Source organism: Theobroma cacao, chromosome 1 (assembly GCF_000208745.1).
Source record: "Theobroma cacao cultivar B97-61/B2 chromosome 1, Criollo_cocoa_genome_V2, whole genome shotgun sequence".
NCBI lineage: Eukaryota > Viridiplantae > Streptophyta > Magnoliopsida > Malvales > Malvaceae > Theobroma > Theobroma cacao.
The window spans coordinates 30,825,861-30,843,787 of NC_030850.1; the positions used below are offsets into that span (position 1 = coordinate 30,825,861).

A 17,927-nucleotide genomic window follows, 5' to 3' on the forward strand; every position below is an offset into this window, starting at 1 on the left:
ACTATCAACAAAAATATTGTCCCATCAACATGCATCCTATGTACCTTCTGCAATCGGTTTATTCTTTGCAATGTAAATTACATTTTTTACTCTTAATTTTCTCCTTTTAGACTATAAGAAGACCAACAAACTCTTGAATAGCGACCATTGTTTCGAGTCCACCCAACATTTCATCTCTTGTTCTAAAGCTCGTAAGTCATACCAACTTTAAGCAACCGTTTGTGAGGAATTTCGAACACTTTATCAGTTTGCCTCAAATTTTTCTTCATAAAATTGTAAGCATAATCTATCAAAATCTTCTTCCCTGTACTAGCTCCTTTGCCTGCAATTACCTCATTCTCACCAACCAAGTGAACAACACCAGCTTGCCACGCTTTGTCCACTAATTCAGTTTCTTTCTGCACTGCCTCTTGTTGCTCGCCTTCTCCATCTTGCTCCATGTTCTCATGTTCAATGTCTTTGTTGACAAATCCATCCTCCAACTCTGTATCCTTTCCAGCTGCTGCCCTATTACTAGCTAGCCTTTGAGTTAACCAAGTGTCTTCTTTGATATACTCTTTCAATCTTTCTAGTAAAGTCTTCTCAAAAGTGTCTCGCTCATTGTGCACATCTGTATACCCATATCTAACGACACAGCGAAACATATGAAGCTCTCTTGGTTCCACTCGTCGGAAAAGAAATCTTTCTTCAATTGGAACCTTGCTAATTGGTAGTGATTTGATAGAGACGAAAACAAGGACCGAGTGCAATGCTGATACATTTGCCAAATAATGCTTGAAGATGGGTGGGATACCATGAACAAGCTCCGAGTAAAACATGGCAAGCCCAGGAATTCTACTGAAATTTGTGTTGACAGTTATCTCCTTCAACTTTTCAGAAGAAATCTTGTGATCAAGCTCATAATAGTACTTTTTTCGATAAACATTGTTCCAAATATACATCACAGTCATTAAAACTGCTGCAAAAGCCAATGGCAAGTATCCTCCCTGATCAAATTTGTATAGAACTGAACTCAAATATAGTAGCTCCACAGAACCAATGATAAGAACATAGGCAATTGCGAAAAGTATGTTGGTTTTCCATATCATTATCATGATGAGAACCACCAAAGATGATGTGAGAGTCATTACAAATACCACTGCAATTCCTGTACGTAGTAATTTCTTATTATTTTTTTAATATTTAAGGTTAACTTTTAACAGATCAACTAATATGAATATACATATGTATGTGTGTAAGCGTCACTGCAAATTGAACAATGTATATATGTATATATATTAAGAATATGAAAGTTTTGTGGATTACCGTATGCATTGCCGATCCTTCGAGTAGTCTTGAAACCAGCAGTAACTCCCACACAAGCCAACATCAGCAGGTAATTAACCTCAGGAATGTAAACTTGTCCTTCATACTTGGTGGATGTATGGACAACTTTCACTCGAGGGAAACACCCTAGGGCGAGTGATTGCTGGATTATAGAGAAAGTCCCTGAAATCATGGCTTGACTTGCTATAATTGCAGCCGCCACTGCCACCACAAACATTGGCCAATACAGAGGGCCTGCATCATAACAAGCCACGTTATCATTAATATAGAAATCAAACAAATGTTAATTTAGAAGAAGAAAATTGCATTTCCTCGAAAGTTCATTGTTCACCTGGTATTGATTTGAAAAAGGTATCAGCAACTAAATTTTCGTGTTTACGAAGGAAAGAAGCTTGTCCAGCGTATGCTAGTACTAAAGCCGGGTAGGTCACGGTGCACATGCTTATTTGCACGGAACGAACCGTGAAATGGCCAACATCAGCAAACAATGCTTCCGTTCCTGCATCGAAGTGTAACTTGTTGACTAAATTTGAAGCTTTCTCAAGAAGGAGAGCGAATTTAATTAAAAAGGCGCTAGACATTAAACTGCAACCTGTTGTGGCAAGAACGACACCGCCAAGGGAAACCCATGCATCCTTTTTGTTCCTCCTAAAGTAATCTATAATGTACAGAGGATTTATGGCTTTAACCACTGTTGGATCAAATTTAAAGAAGTTGTAAACGCCAATTCCACCAATGAATGTGAACCAAACACAAATTATAGGAGCAAAGGTATAGCCCACTTTGTCAGTTCCAAATCTCTGAACCATGAAGAGGCCAATCAAGATAGCTATCGATGTCCAGACAATTGTCTCTGTTCACAACGAATATGTTTAACTGAGTTGCTTGCCTTTTGTTTCCAAAACATATCAGTTTATTTTCAATTCCACGTGTGTGTGAGAGAGAGGTGTTGCAATTAAAACAGAAAACCTTCACTCAGAGTTGATTTAGCTTCCTTGATGCCTCCCACGGCTGACAAAACTGCAAGTTGTAAACGATAGCTTTTAAATAATTGATGAACCAGTTCTGGAAGAGAACCCGGAAGCATATAACAAATTATTAAACCTGAGATGCAAGGAGTGAGGACGCCATCGCCAATGACCATGGAAGTACCGAGCATTGTGATGATCAAGAGGAACGTTTTGGCAAAATTGCTGTTCTCTAACTTGGACTTGAGTTTTGATGCCCGTTTAAGACGATTGCTAGGCAACTGCAGCTTGAAATTGGAGACATCAGAATCCTCAGCTTGTTGGCTCGGAATCAAACTCACCCTTGCGTATCGGCATATCAGCGAGTAGAGAGCAAATGTTCCTCCTGGTATACATATTATTCGGTAAGATACATTTGACTTTGTCACCATCTTAATTTCAAGATGATTCTGTCTTCACCCATGCAAGATATGGTTCCACAAAGCAAATGCGTATAAGACCATTCTTTTCACCAAATGTTTGGTGTTGGTGGTTGGTAGATTCATGCAAAGTTGAATGAGTAAAACTCTCAGTTGAAGACAAAAATTATTTTTTTAAAATTTTGGTGACGAAAATTAAATACATTCTTTAATGATTAAATTATGTAACCTTGAAAAAGTAAATTTGCTATCTACCTTATGCAAATTAAATACTTGTTTGGAATTAATTAAGAAAGTGCAAGATGCTTTATTCTTACTGAAAAATAGACTTAAGAGTTCTTACTCAGTCAAGATTCAACCCATGTGGGTTGCATCTGGAGAATAAAATTCCAAATATATTGATTGATATATATTTGCTTTATTTTTCACCCTTAGAATAGTTTAAATAAAAGATTAAATCCAAACAAATTGATTCAGGATCAATTAAGGTACCAACAAAAAAAAAAAACGTCAAAGTTGGCACCTTTTTTTATATTTACATTAATTATTGTCTATATGGGTATTTTAACGTTTAAATAATTATTGACTTATGAGTATGAAGAAATAATTGACAAAACCTATGCTTTTTTCAAAAGAAATTGTCGAAACTTTTTACGTAACATGGATATAGAATTGGGAAGAGAAAGGCCAAGGCTTGTTGGTACTTAGCTCTCTTCTTTGTTTTAGCCTTGTTGGCGGCATGTTGAGGGTACGACACGAATTAATTTGAACACTTTGATCCTGATCTTTTTCCTTTTACAAAATCCTGTCTCTCTCTGTTTGACCGCCTGGAAAAGCCAAGATCTCAAAAGAAATTTGAGCCTCCTGCCGAGGAGGAACGTATTTTCCTTTTTCCTTCTTGCTTTAAGGGAGAGATCATTTGGTTTGAATAGTGGAAAAAGACTTCCCCTGTTTTCTTTTTGGTACAAAAGACTAACAGAAAGAGGGAAGAAAAATAACTATGGTATGTCATTTTCTGCCTACCCCAAGAGACTAATATATTTAGAAAACAGCGTTAATGTCTAACTCCAATCGTCACTGTCTAAATCATCCTCTAGCATGAAACAGCGTTGATGTTGCCTTTGGTCTCAACTACTCTCAAAATATAGCAAATAGCAACGAAGCAATAAAAAATACTACTATAAGAGAGAGACTCGAAAAAAAAACAAAAATACAAAAAAGTGACAATTAAACAGAGAGAGCAGGGACATCTAAAATTAAGAGCTTGTTGAACTTATCTTACCTTCGCCGTTATCATTGGCTTGTAAGACGATGAAGACGTATTTGATGAGAGGGATGAGAGTGATCGTATAGAAGATCAAAGAAAGAACTCCCAATATGTCATCGCTGTGATTTATGCCACTGGCGAAAGTACTGGAATATACGTAGAGAGGCGATGTGCCGATATCTCCGTATATTATGCCAATGCTTTGGAATGCTAGATTCAAGATCGTCGACCACTCCAGATCCTTTAGATTTCAGAAACAAATTCTATATTAGAAAATAACATAATATTACTATTATATAAGATTTTTTAGTTTTCCTGCAAACCTGGGACCCACGGTCATGGTGGCCTGGAACCTTGGCGCATTCCAGGTCGAGGGAATCGTAACTGCGCAACTTTGGAAATGAGTGGTTCTTTTCCTCGAGTTGGTCTTGAGTAACTTCGTCATGATCAGTTTCCTCTATGGAGTCCTGGACAACAGTGTTATTGGACATTTTCCTAGACCCAAGGAGGAAACAGACAAAGAAAAACTAATACTAGCACTTGGATTTATGTATATAAAATTGATGAAGAAAGCATCAAGCCCCTTCCTCTCTTTCTCTCTACTTTCTGTCGCACACAGAAAGGTTTGAGAATATGGAAGTATTGGGTCGAGAGTCAAGGACTATGCTGCTATGGGGGTTTGTGAAGAGCTCCTCGATGTGAGGATTCCTGTGATTTATAGGCCAAAAAAGAGGGAGGGCCCATGGCAAATGTCACTTTTTTCCAACGTGAATTACATATGTCGATGGTGACTTTCTTGACGATTCTCAGATCTAATTTTCCTTTTTATATTATCTTATAGCTGACTTTCCAAACTCTGATAAGTTTTTTTTTTTTTTAAACCAAAACTCTAATAAGTTCGTGTCCAAAGTTTTGGGATACTTTTTGAAATACCTACTTACATTTTAGGCTTTTCCAATTTCCTAATTTTTTCTGTTCCCCTTGTGATCAAATGATGGCAAAGAATACTTCAAATTCCAAGACTTGAATACCTCATAACAAAATTTTAAGGCCATGAGTTTGAAAAAAGAAAACATAACTTTGTATGTTTTGTCTTTGCCACTGAAAATTGAGAACAGATTAAGAGATACAGGATGGCCATAATAAAAATTTTGCTTTCTATTTGTATATCCAATATATTTTATAAGAAATATAGGATTAAGAGTGAATCCGGAGTCGATTGTTCCAAGAATGAATTATTGGGCTCAAGAAAAAAGCACGAAGAAAAACAAAATGAGACAATGGACCGTTTTCCAAATGTCCCGAGAGGCCAACTTCATTGCATAATATTTCTGCTACATAACAATCGCCAAAGCTACAAAAGTCCAAGTCTCTCCACTCCGGCGCAATTAGATATCTAATTCTATAATAGATGAGTCGTTACTCAACAAGTGTACAAATAATCTAGACCAATGCTTTCTCTCCAGTGACGTGAAGACGAAGAAGAAAAGTCACGTGCGACGTGTGTGTCTGCCTTTTTCCGCGTTAAAAACGGAAATGCTGCCTCTATGGAGTGGCCTTTCGGGGTCCACACCCAATAGGAAGGAAACTAGGAACGCGTATCATCTCTTTCTTTTGTTTGTTTTGGTGAAGGTACCATGCCCTTATTCTTGTCGACACAGCCTAGGACAGGCCCACGTGGTCCAATCATTGCAAACGCCTTTTAAAGAGGTCTGAGTTTTGTAATTTTTTATTAGTAACGAAGAAGAAAAAAGATGTAGTTTATACTTGTTTACCAAAAAGATAATTAGTTAATCAGCATCTGTCCTCATACACGTGAGATTCCGATTCCCTTGCAGTTGTAAACACGAAATCTTTAAGGCTTGCAGTCAAAAGTTTCGCTTCATCGAGTTGACCTTTATCAGCTCCCTCAATCTACCGCTTTTTCCTTCACTAGGTTTTCTATATGATTCAAACTCGAATACCTTCACTTCAATTTTGTCATTGGAAGTAATGAGATTAAAATTCATATGATTCCTATATTTATAATTGAATAAAATACTTAAATTTTTAATATTAAAAATTAGTAAACAGTCAATTTCATGCTTTCACGATTATTAACTAATATTTTTTTACAATGATATTTTTATATATAAAGCGCGTAGATTCCGTGTTTAATACCTAAAAGAAAGATTTTTGAAATTGCCAAGCTGAGATAATTCATAACAGAACTAATTAAATTGCCATTTCTATAATCTATTAGTATTAAGAAATTATATGTTGAATCATATATACTATTAGTATTTGGAAGCTCAAATGAAGCTATTCTGTAGTGTTAAGATGAGACAAAACCCAGTGTAAATCGAGGTTTCTTTCCATGCATTTGCCTTTGGGCCTGCAAGATCTCGAAAAAGGTCAGGCACTAGAGTTCCAGATCAGGTAGGAGCCTAGAATCAACATTGTCAATATGTTATGTAGAATATATACTAAATTAAACCAAGATTTGTGGATATGCCTCAAAACCGAAGCCTGTCATGTAGGATATATACTGGTGCAATAATACATGTCACGGTCTTTTTCTTTTTGGCAAATAAAGAATTCCCATCACTACTGCGACCAGATTAATTATATCTCCATGGCCTATCAGTCTCTTGGCATCTGGAATATTCCTACGATTAAATTTAATTAAATGATAATACTCTATTTGGTCATCTATGGCATTGTAACAACCGCTAGCTTTCACATTGATTACAAAAAAAAAGGTAATTAAGAAGTGCAATCATTATATATTAAACTATTATATATGATTTTTCCCTAATCTATTTCAACGGACTTCAATTAGTCAATTGGCATAGACATGAGAAAATAATAAAAATTGCTCAATAATTGATATATTAAAATGGTTATTAATTGATTGGAATCATCAATACATGTGATTTAAAGTAAGTTAAAATTTGTGTCTCATTCGATCTGAATAACTAAATAATGATTGAGCAAGTAATTTGAATCGCTATGCGCAGGAATAACCGTCATTAACAAATACTTGCTAAAATTACTTAATTTCCACATGATGTGTCTTGATTTTTTTTTTAAAATTATAGTTTTTAGTTTGAGTTCTCATTTTTTTTTTAAGATAGAAAAAGAAAAGGCTCACTCAACGAGGCAGATTAGGATTTGAGGATCGGGGGTCAAGAATATTTGTTAAATGTGTCAATCAATATTCTTAGTTTTAAAAAAGAAAAAAAAAATTACACATGACTAACTTTTATTTAGTGAATTTTTTATATATAAAAAGGAACTTCACTAGTAATGCTTAGAGAAAATAGAGGATATAGAAAAATTCAAAAAAGAGATCTCTATTACAATCTTGTTGGGTATCCATTTTATTATTAAAAAATTAATTTGATAAAATATGTAACATTCTCATTTATAAATTTTTGAAATTTTCATATTTGTTCTGGATGGGATTGAAGCATCATGCTGACTTCTTTGTGAAGTGTTTGACGTGACATTCTCCTTCATCCACTCTCCTCAATATCTATTCTTCTTGTGATCTTTCGAATGTTCGATTAAAGAATCATTTCGTATTAAAATATATAAATTTGTTTTACGAATCAATGACATTCACAGAATGAATTCAATATCAACTGGTGAAAGTAATTCATAGACCATATCGATTCTCCGACCTCTCTTAATCAATTAGATCAGCAACAAGCATGGGTATTAAAATTAAAAAAGAAGAAAAATAAATGACAATCCAAGCAACAATAGTTATTTATTTTTCTCAAGTTTGAAAACAATAATTGCACATTTTTAACATTTCTAGCGCTATTATCTAATTAGGATTTGCTTTGTAGCTAGTTACCTTCTAAAGTGCAGGTGAAGCGTTGGGTTTAATCAAATAAACTGTTTAGACAAATTGAGATCAGCATACTAGCATGGCTAAAACACGAATATTAGGAGCCAAAAGAGAATTCTGTGTGCGTACGTGTAAGTTTTTGGTTGGCATCGAAAACTTCTGAGTCATATAAATACAAAGGATAGATCGTTGGCTTATAATCAAGGATTTTTAATTTTGGCTTTATTTGATTCTGGTTTATCTCACAAACGGCTATAAAGATGATGCTCACACTCACCTCATTCTCACCAAACCAAGTGAACACCCGGGCTTGCCACACTTTTTTCCATCTCTATATATCTTGTCGCTTCTCTTCTTCAACTAGCTTCATTTGCATTCTCATCTCTTAACTAACCCACAGTCTAATTCTGGATTCTTTTGAGCCGTCTTCTCATTACAAACTAGAATCTTCTTGGATCATATATCTCTTATTTATTTATTATATGTTAGTAGGTTCATGGATTATTTCCCAACAAACTCTCTGCTAATTAATCCCACAATCTTTTTCTAGCTCCTAAGAGAAGGTATCTAAGCCGTTAGATGTGCTTGTTAGAACAAAGATTAATTAATTAAACTTGGTCGACATTGTGATTGTGTGCTGCAAATTTACTGCGGCAAAGATGCGGGGGAAAGCAAAGAATATTCCAACATGAAACTAGAAAGGGATAAATGGCATCTGCGTGTATTTTGTTTCGCAACGAAAATTATTGAGTCATGTTAGTACAAGGGATACGATGCTTGGAATCCAATAATTTCTGTCCACTTTGGATTATGTATAATTGAATTTTTTGCTAAACCGCTATGAGATGAGAAACATGTGGATTTGATTACATATATATATTTGGATGCCATTAATACTTAACAAAAGCTTTCAGTACTAAACTTTTGAACAAACGGAAAATTATTGTTTTTATTTTTATTATTGAAATTCAATGGAAGATCTTGGTTCATGGTGGGCTTAACATGTCAGTCACTTGGGCCCGAATGGTTAAGCCCATTTATTAAGAAGTAGAAGCAGCCTAGGCCTGCACAGAATTGAACAAGTATCTGGCCCTTGAACTAGAAGGCAAGATTCTAAAGTCTAAGCCATTACGAGACAGCTATACAAAATAATTTTCTTTGTTCATTAAAAATTAAATGGCCAAACAAGTCTAACCGAACATTTTTGCCTCTTATTTTTTCTTGTAGCTCAATTTGATCATTATTGTTGCTCCAGCTTTATAAATCAGGGTATAAAGTATAAAGAGATAGAATAAAGGGTAGCATTGAAGATGAAAATAAGATGTGCTCATTTGCATTCAATTTCAATGTGCTTATAGCAAAAATATAGGATTAGATGGATTGTTAGAGAGGTAAACATTTTATTACGTGTGATGGATCGAGATTAGATACTTTAATATCATTGCATGAATGGTCGAGGGTGGGTTTGTGGGGTTAGTAGATATTTGAGTGCTATCACCAAGTGTAACGGTCTGAGATTAGAGATAATGATCATGTAACAAGAGTATTTTAAGAAATGTATAGAGGTTTTAGATCAGTTTGTTCTTTGTTAGTCATCAAAACTGAAATAAGTCTTCTGTCTAACTAAGGTTATGGACTTAAATCATCATAATGCACTCTGTCATTGTTCTTTTCTATAACAGATCGCTTTTCAACAAAAAAAAAAAAATTAAGCATGTAATTAAGGAGCAAAGTATGGATGCACTAGGAATGAAAAGTTTTTTATCATATCCTATAAAGTATAACGCCCTCCATTAGACTAATTAATGAAAGTCAGGCTTTTTAATACATTAATTTTCAGCTTTCTTCAAGTACTTGAGGCGTAACCACCTTTTGAAGTCCATGCCCTATTTCACTTCAAGTTATATTATACTAAAGCTGATAGGTCATGCCAACTTTAAGCATGCGCTGGTGAGGAATGTCAAAAACTTTATCACTTTGCCTCAAATTTTTTTTCAGGAAATTGTAAGCATAGTCTATCAAAACCCTCTTCCCAATATGGGCTCCTTCGCCTGCAATTATCTCAGTCTCTCCGATCAAGTGGACAATACCAGCTTGCAGTGCTTTGTCTACTATTTCAATTTCCTTTTGCACCATCTGTTGTTCATGTTCAACTTGCTCTTCATTTAGTATTTGAGAAGACAATATTTCTTCTTGGATAAACTCTTTCAATCTTCTAGCTACTGTCTTCTCAAAGAATTCTTGCTCATATCGTACATCTTTATATCCACATCTAACAACGCAAGAAAAGATACTAAGCTCCCTTGGTTCTACTCTTTGGAAAAGAAATCTTTCTTCAATTGGAACTTTGTTAATTGGAAGTGATTTGATGGTGACAAAAACAAGAACCGAATGCAATGCTGGCACGTTTGACACATAATGTTGAAATATGGGTGGAATACCATGAACAAGCTCCGAATAAAACATTGCAAGTCCAGGAATTCTGCAGAAGTTTGAATTGGTAGATATCTCCTTTAATCTTGAAGGAGAAAACTTGTGATCAAGCTCATAATAGTACTTTCTTCGGTATACATCATTCCAGACATACATTATAGTCATTAGAACTGCCGCAAAAGCCAGTGGCAAGAATCCTCCTTGGGAAAATTTGTAGAGAACTGAACTCAGATAGAGTAGTTCTACAGATCCAATGGTAAGAACATAGGAGATTACCAAAACCATGTTAGTTTTCCATATCATGATCATAATGAGGACCAGCATGGATGATGTAAGTGTCATAACAAATACGACCGCAATTCCCGTATGCAAGAAGTTCAAGCTATTAGAAGATTTGTCTAATTTATCTAGAAATAATTAAATTATTGTGAATTAAGAAGAGGTTGAAACTTAAATTGAGGAAGCAGTCTTGTGAATTACCATATGCATGGCCAATCTTTTCAGTGGTCTTGAAACCAGCAGTGACCCCGACACAAGCCAGCATCAGTAAGTAGTTGACTTCAGGAATGTAAACTTGTCCGTCGTGCTTGGCAGATGTATGCACAACTTTAACGCGAGGGAAACACCCTAGGGAGAGTGACTGATGGATTATAGAGAAAGTCCCTGAAATCATTGCCTGACTTGCTATAATCGAAGCCAACACGGACACCACAAACATTGGCCAGTACAAAGTGCCTGCATAGATCACAAGTAGCAACTCTAACACCACAGAAAAGGAAATTAGAACAAAATTCATGTCCATGGACATTTACTATTCACCTGGTATCGATTCGTAAAAGGTATTTGAAACTGAATTTTCATGTTCGCGAAGGAAAGAGGCTTGTCCTGTATACGCCAAAATCAGAGCAGGGTAGGTCACAGCGCACATGCTTATTCGAATAGACTGAACTGTGAAATGGCCAACATCAGCAAATAGTGCCTCCGTTCCTGTATCAAATTTTAGAAACTTTTCTTAGGCCAAAAGAGGGTGAGAGAATGGGGGAAATAGCTTATTGAAGAAGGGAACAGAAAAGTGAAACCTGTTATGGCTAGAACTACGCCACCAAGAGAAACCCAAGCATCCTTTTTGTTCCTGGTAAAGTATTCTACAATGTATTTGGGATTTATGGCTTTCAGCACTGTTGGATCATATTTTATGAAGTTGTAGACACCAATTCCACTTATGAGAGCGAACCAGATGCAAATTAGGGGAGCGAAGCTATATCCCACTTTGCCAGTTCCAAATCTTTGAACCATAAAGATGCAGACCAATATGGCTATTGATATCCAAAAAATCCTATCTGTTTGCAGCATATATATTTACATTAAAGAATTGCCTTTTGTTCTGAATTAACTTTTTCTGGGCTTTTGGGGATGTATAGATAGAACTAAATTTTATCTCTTTTTCTTTATAAATGTTTAAACATGATAAATTTAGCATATAATCAGGTTAATTTATCTTGAAGTGCTGCATGGCCGAGAGAAAAATAACATATATATGTACCTTCAGTCATGGCAGATGTAGCTTTCCTGATGCCTCCCATAGCCGATAAGACTACAAGCCAAGTTGTCACAAGCAAATTTTAATTTCTGTTATAATGCTTTCAATAATTAATGATAATAGAATCTAAAATTATATACAAACAAGAAATAGTAAAAACCTGATATGCATGGCGTGAGGATACCGTCGCCAATGACCATGGAAGTACCAAGCATAGTAATGTATAATAGGAAAATTTTGGAAAATTGGCTCCTCTAAGTTGGACTTGAGTCTTGATGCTAGTTTTAAGTGCTTGCCGGGCAAATCCAGTCGGAAATTAGATACGTCACAATCCTCAGCTTGTTGATTCGGCATCAAGCCCACCCTTACATGTACGCATATCAGCGAGTACAGGGCAAATGTTCCTCCTAGTAAACACGTGTGAGATGGGTCATGCTTTTTCATTTTAGAGACAGATGGATCATGCTTGAATTTAGGTACGTGCTGATTATAATTATGGAAACAATTTTGTAGTATGAAATAATGTCATAAATTACAAGTATTAACAAGATACCTATCGTTCCATATAAAACTTTTATGTAATTCCCAAAATAATTTAGTATTAAGAAAAGATCAATTTTAGCGTCCATAGTAGAAAATGAAAATGAACCAACAAAGACCCTCATGCATACACACTCTGTTGGTGTTTAATTATATGGGTTTTGGTGGTAATTCACTAGTAAAATAGTTTTAACTCGTGCCCAAAAGTCCAAAAGAATACTTGGCAATGTCAACAAAACGTCAACACCAGAGTCAAAACTATGAAATCGAGACGAATTACCAAAAAAGGAAGGATAGAGCAGGACAAAAATGAAGAACAATATATATAGTTTCATTCGGAGCTAATTAATTGTAACTAAAAGAAGTATTGGTGGAGGTTTTTGATTATCTTACGTACCTTCGCCGTTATGGGTGGCTCGTAAGACAATGATAACGTACTTGACGAGAGGGATGAGGGTGAGGGTATAAAAGATCAAAGAAAGAACCCCCAATATGTCATCTCTGTGATTTATACCATTGCTGAAGGTGCTAGCAAAGACATAGAGCGGGGACGTTCCTATATCTCCATAAACGATGCCAATGCTCTGGAATGCTAGATGCAGGGTCACCGACCATTTTAAAGCCTCCAAAATCATTTCAACCATTTCAACCATGTTAGAATCTAATATTACCAGCACATCAAACATTTTAGTTTTTTGTCTTCCAAATTTAAGTAGACTGAAAGAGGCAAGGGGATCGCAGTCGCAGACCTGGGAGCCAAGGCTGTTGCGGCCTGGAACCTTTCCTGATTCAAGGTCCAGGGAATCACCGCTGCGCAACTTTTGTAATGAGCCACCGTTAATTCCTTCCCGTTGGTCTTCGGGAACTTCCACATGGCTTTCTTCTATAGCTTCCTGGACACCAGTGTTGGACATTTCTCGAGTCTAAAAACTAGGATTGTTATATATATGTCAAGAACCCCTCTGTGTCAGACGCAGAGAGGTTGGGGAGTATGCAGGAGTTGGCTCGATCAAGTGTTATTGGGTTGATGTGAGGTGTAGATACCAAACAAATGAAAAAAAAAATAGTAATTGAATTAAAAACAGAAAAAAAGAAGTAAGGATAGAAAAAGCAAGATCCAAAACAATCGAGAAAAAAATTGGAAAAGTCAGAAAATCAAAGAGAAAAGAAGAAAATAAACGTTGGATTTCTTTAGGTTCAAAAATTCTGAATTTAGCACTGGTTGATCTGAATCGAAATAATACTTGCCTTAAATAACATGTATTTTGACTTTAATTTCAGTTTGTTTCGTTGTACTTGAAACAGCAAATGCAAACTGTCATGTGTGTGATGTGTTAGCTTGCATGTTTGAGTTAATTTTGCATTAAACACTTGTTTTATTCTTTTGACAAGTGTTTACATGTACGTCTCATATTTAAGTGTTGTATTTAGTGTTGATATTATGATGGGAAAACAACTTTGTTTCCATTGACTCTGTTTTCTAGCTTTTATCCCTGTTCTTTGTTCCATAATACAGTCCCTTTGCTCTGTACTGCAATGTTCATTTTTTTTTCTCTTGTTTTATATCATGGTATCATAGCTTTAAACCGATCTTTAGACCACCACAAAGTTAGAAATCAATCTTTTATACTCTCTCCAATACCAATTCGCAGCTACCCTTCCTGATACAGATGACAACTACTGTTTCTCACCAAGCTCCACCAATTTTTGATGGCACTAACTATTCAGTTTGGCCCATCAAGATGAAGGCCTTTCTAAAAGACTACAATCTCTAGAGTGTGGTTGAAAATGAGAATGAACCACCAACATTGAGAGACAATGCATCACAAGCATAGGCAAAGCAATATGAAGAAGATATTGCAAAACATTATGGAGCCTTATCCTCTTTGCATTCAACAGTGTCAAAATCTATCTTTAGCAGAATAATGGGGTGTGAAACAACAAAGCAAGCTTGGAATAAGCTTGAGGAGGAGTTTTTGGTGTGTGCCAAGACCAAACATGTCACGACCCGAAACCTCCCTCGGGCCATGACAACCGTCGCGACGTCTCGACTGACACTCATTATCCGGAATGCCAATCAGAATCCCGCAAGGCTTACATATCAGTTTCTTACATTTTCTGTGAGCAATCGTTGTTAAACATTCCGTCTTAAACAATTACCAGTCGTTTTCGGCTCAAGTAAATCAAAAGATAAAAATTATTTTATTTATTTTTTTAAAAAAAATTTATAGACAAATATTACTATTCAAAATATTGATTAAAATATAGTATTTTTATATAAAATAATATTTATAGAAACACGTGTAAGTAATCTTTTGTAACGTGGAAGTAAAATAGATTCATACATACAATAATTTACAAAGTTATAATGTACAATAATAATTACAATGACAAGTGACCCATAAATACACCAAGTGTTGGTGATAGTAATCTACTGTCTGTTAGATAGAGGGGTCAACTGGAATCCTCGACAAAATCGGGTATCTACAAGCTACCACAGGCTGGAAATATTTGAAAAGGAGGTGGGTGAGATTTTGCAATCCCAATAAGTAAACAGACATTATTATAAATATCTAAAGGCGAGTAAAATGGAGGCAAGTTTAAATAACAAATCACAAACCATTTCATAAGGTTTTCAATTTATTTCTTAAATTATAAAATATTTGTAATTTACCAAAACAGTTGTTAAGGCTTATGAGTTTTATTAGAAACAGGGTTCAAGCTAGAAACTAGTCTTCGGGGATACCTTGGCCGAGACATCTAACCGAGTCTGCCAAGGTTGTTAAGATATTTACATGTTAAACACATGTTAGTTTTGAAAACAAGCCGTTCCTTGGCATTGGCCGAGTTACACATTCACGTGGAGGTTCGACGTGAAGTGAGCTCTAACACTACCCCGGGAGTTACCCTCCTCGCCTCTACAACAGGAGTAACTATGCAATCGAGTTTACCGTACCCCTCTAATAGGCAGTCCATGGAAACCCGTTACTGCAGTGACTAAACCCACCAATTTTAATAAAATTTCGACAGTATAACGTGGCTTTTATTTATTTATCCAGCCTGCATAGTAAAAGATAGCTTACATAAATTCCCAATGCAATTATAAAATATAGCCACATATACTCATATATCATAAACCATTCATAAGAAAATATATTTTTCAAGACAATTGACAGCCTCTAATTACTCAATTTCATGATCAAAAGTTTCTTTTTTCAGATAATCAACACAATATATTTATTTGTCACATTTATTTCTAAAACATCAAAAGTCTCATTTTAATCTCATTTTCGTTTCATAAAATACATAAAGAGCATTTAAAAATAAACTCTAGATAATTTACAATAATAATAGGTTTACTCACAGTTTGTATAAATTAAATGCTTTCTAGGTGCCCCGATCACTGTTCATCGGGTACGACTTCTTTGCCTTTACCGGAAGGCTCTCCTCCTAGACACATTGCAAAAATTATACAATTCACCACATTGATGCTAAATCACGATATAATTTACTTAAATCCTATACTAATTCATGGTATGAAATGCAATAGCCTAAAACAGCTTAAACGCGGTATTAACCTATTTTTGGCACTTTACCCGATAAATTGCTAACGTGCTCCATTTTAGTTCTAAATTGTCCCATTTTCTCTCCAACATTTCTAACCATTAAATATCAGCCAATAACCCTCTAAAATCACCAAAATCAGCTCACTTTCCTCCTTAGAAAATTCGATAAAAAATGGGACATTAACTCGGTTAATTTTCTACTTTGTTTTTCTATCACATTTAACCATTTTTCATCATTTTCTCTTCATTTCTCTTAGAATAAAAATCAGTTCATCATCATTGTATATCACTGAATATTCGGTCAAGGGTGGGTATTGTGAGAATTTCATGCTTTCTTGTCCTATTTGATTTCTATACACATTTAATTAACTAAAACTACCAATTTAACTAAGAATCAAAACATAAAAATTTCAAAATCCTTCCCCTTGAAATTCAGCCAGCCCTTGGTATCACTTTTTGATCTCTCTCCTCAAGCATGCAAAATGGAAACAAAAGCATAGGAAAGGTAGAAATCAAGCTAAAGTCGAAAAATCTTACCGTTAGACGTGTAAACGGACGAAAAACGCGAATTCCCCTTTGAATTTTNCAGAGGCATAGGAAAGGTAGAAATCAAGCTAAAGTCGAAAAATCTTACCGTTAGACACGTAAACGAACGAAAAACGCGAATTCTCTTTTGAATTTTCTAGTTTTCCTTTGGTTTTTCTCTTTTCTTCCTTTCCTCTCTATTTTCTCTCTTATTTTCTCCTTATGGCCGACCATCACCTGATGTGGGATTTAAATGGGCTGATTTTCCTTTAAAATAATATTAAATCATTAAAAAGTGTCATGTATCACTTTTCCATTGGCCCGTTTTTAAAATTTCGTCCTTTAAACTTCAATTTTTTTCACCACTTAAAATACCATAGTTATTCAAACCAAAAATAAATAAATCCTATGATTTTGACAAGTTTTGAGTGGTGAAAATTACGGTTTTACCCCGAGATGATAAAATTATAGTTTTGCCCCTATGTTTCAAAAATTGCCGAAATTGAAATTTTTCACTTTCTATCATTAAATTATACTCCAAATATTTAATCTTGGTCAAAAATTTCACTCCATGATCAAATTATTATCTTAGGTGGCAAAATGACGATTTTACCCCTAAACATCAAAATTTTCAATTTTTCCCCAAATGAACCCTCGAACTCCGAACAATCATTTTTAGTCCTTCTTGGACTGTAAAATATTAAATTTCGTCCTACGATTCCCTTTTGAACTAGTTCGAGGTTAAATCAACTCAAGTGTACCGTTAGGTATAATACCGAGTTTCGTCTATTCTTAGGGGCTTTCCTAGCGTAATAACATGTTACTCAGTGCATGTATGTCATGACATGTGTTTATAAGGTCAGGTTTTACAAAACAAATACATTTGCCAAATCTTGAGAAGAATTTGAACTTTTGAGAATGAAAGATAATCAGTCAGTGAAATAGTATGTTGATTTGGTGATGAAGTTCGTCCACCAAATTCAACTTATGGGAGAAAATATGACAGATACTAAAGTGGTAGAGAAGGTGTTAATCAACTTACCAAAAAGGTTTGATGCTATTGTCTCTTTTTCGTAGCAATCTAAGAATCTCTCTCATTTCACAATCACTGAATTGGTCAACACATTGCAAGCTGATGAGCAAAGGAAGGCAGTTATGAGAAATGGAAAAATTGATACTGCTTTAGTTGTAAAATCAAAGGGAAAGGCTCGTGTAGAATCTTTACAAAAAAAGAACATAGTTGAAGCCAAAGACAAGGATAAAGGCATTATATATACTGGAAAGTTTCAAAACAAGAGAATGAAATTTCTAGTATGTCCTTGTAAAAAGGGTTCTTGTGATAGGGAGAAAAAACGTTGTAAACAAGTAAAAGATGTGTCGGAGGCGATGTAAAGGAAGATTAAAGCAATTCTTGAAATATTGAGTGTTGTGGAAGGTGGAAGATAATAAGAAGAAAATTAGGGAGTTGAAGAGAATTAAAGAGAGAATTTAGAAAGAGAAACTCT

General features: G+C 35.1%; 1 protein-coding gene and 1 pseudogene across 1 annotated transcript; both read right to left on the reverse strand.

Annotated features, from left to right (window-relative positions):
- On the reverse strand, window positions 1-4,643 carry LOC18613508 (potassium transporter 5). Its single transcript, XM_007050777.2, has 8 exons — window positions 4,304-4,643; window positions 3,996-4,221; window positions 2,431-2,679; window positions 2,296-2,346; window positions 1,919-2,179; window positions 1,658-1,825; window positions 1,306-1,560; window positions 1-1,147 (listed from the first exon to the last, which is right to left on the reverse strand). The coding sequence occupies exons 1-8, from the start codon at window positions 4,469-4,471 to the stop codon at window positions 183-185; spliced, it is 2,343 nt and encodes a 780-aa protein (XP_007050839.2). The 5' UTR covers window positions 4,472-4,643; the 3' UTR covers window positions 1-182.
- On the reverse strand, window positions 9,593-13,245 carry LOC18613509 (annotated as a pseudogene).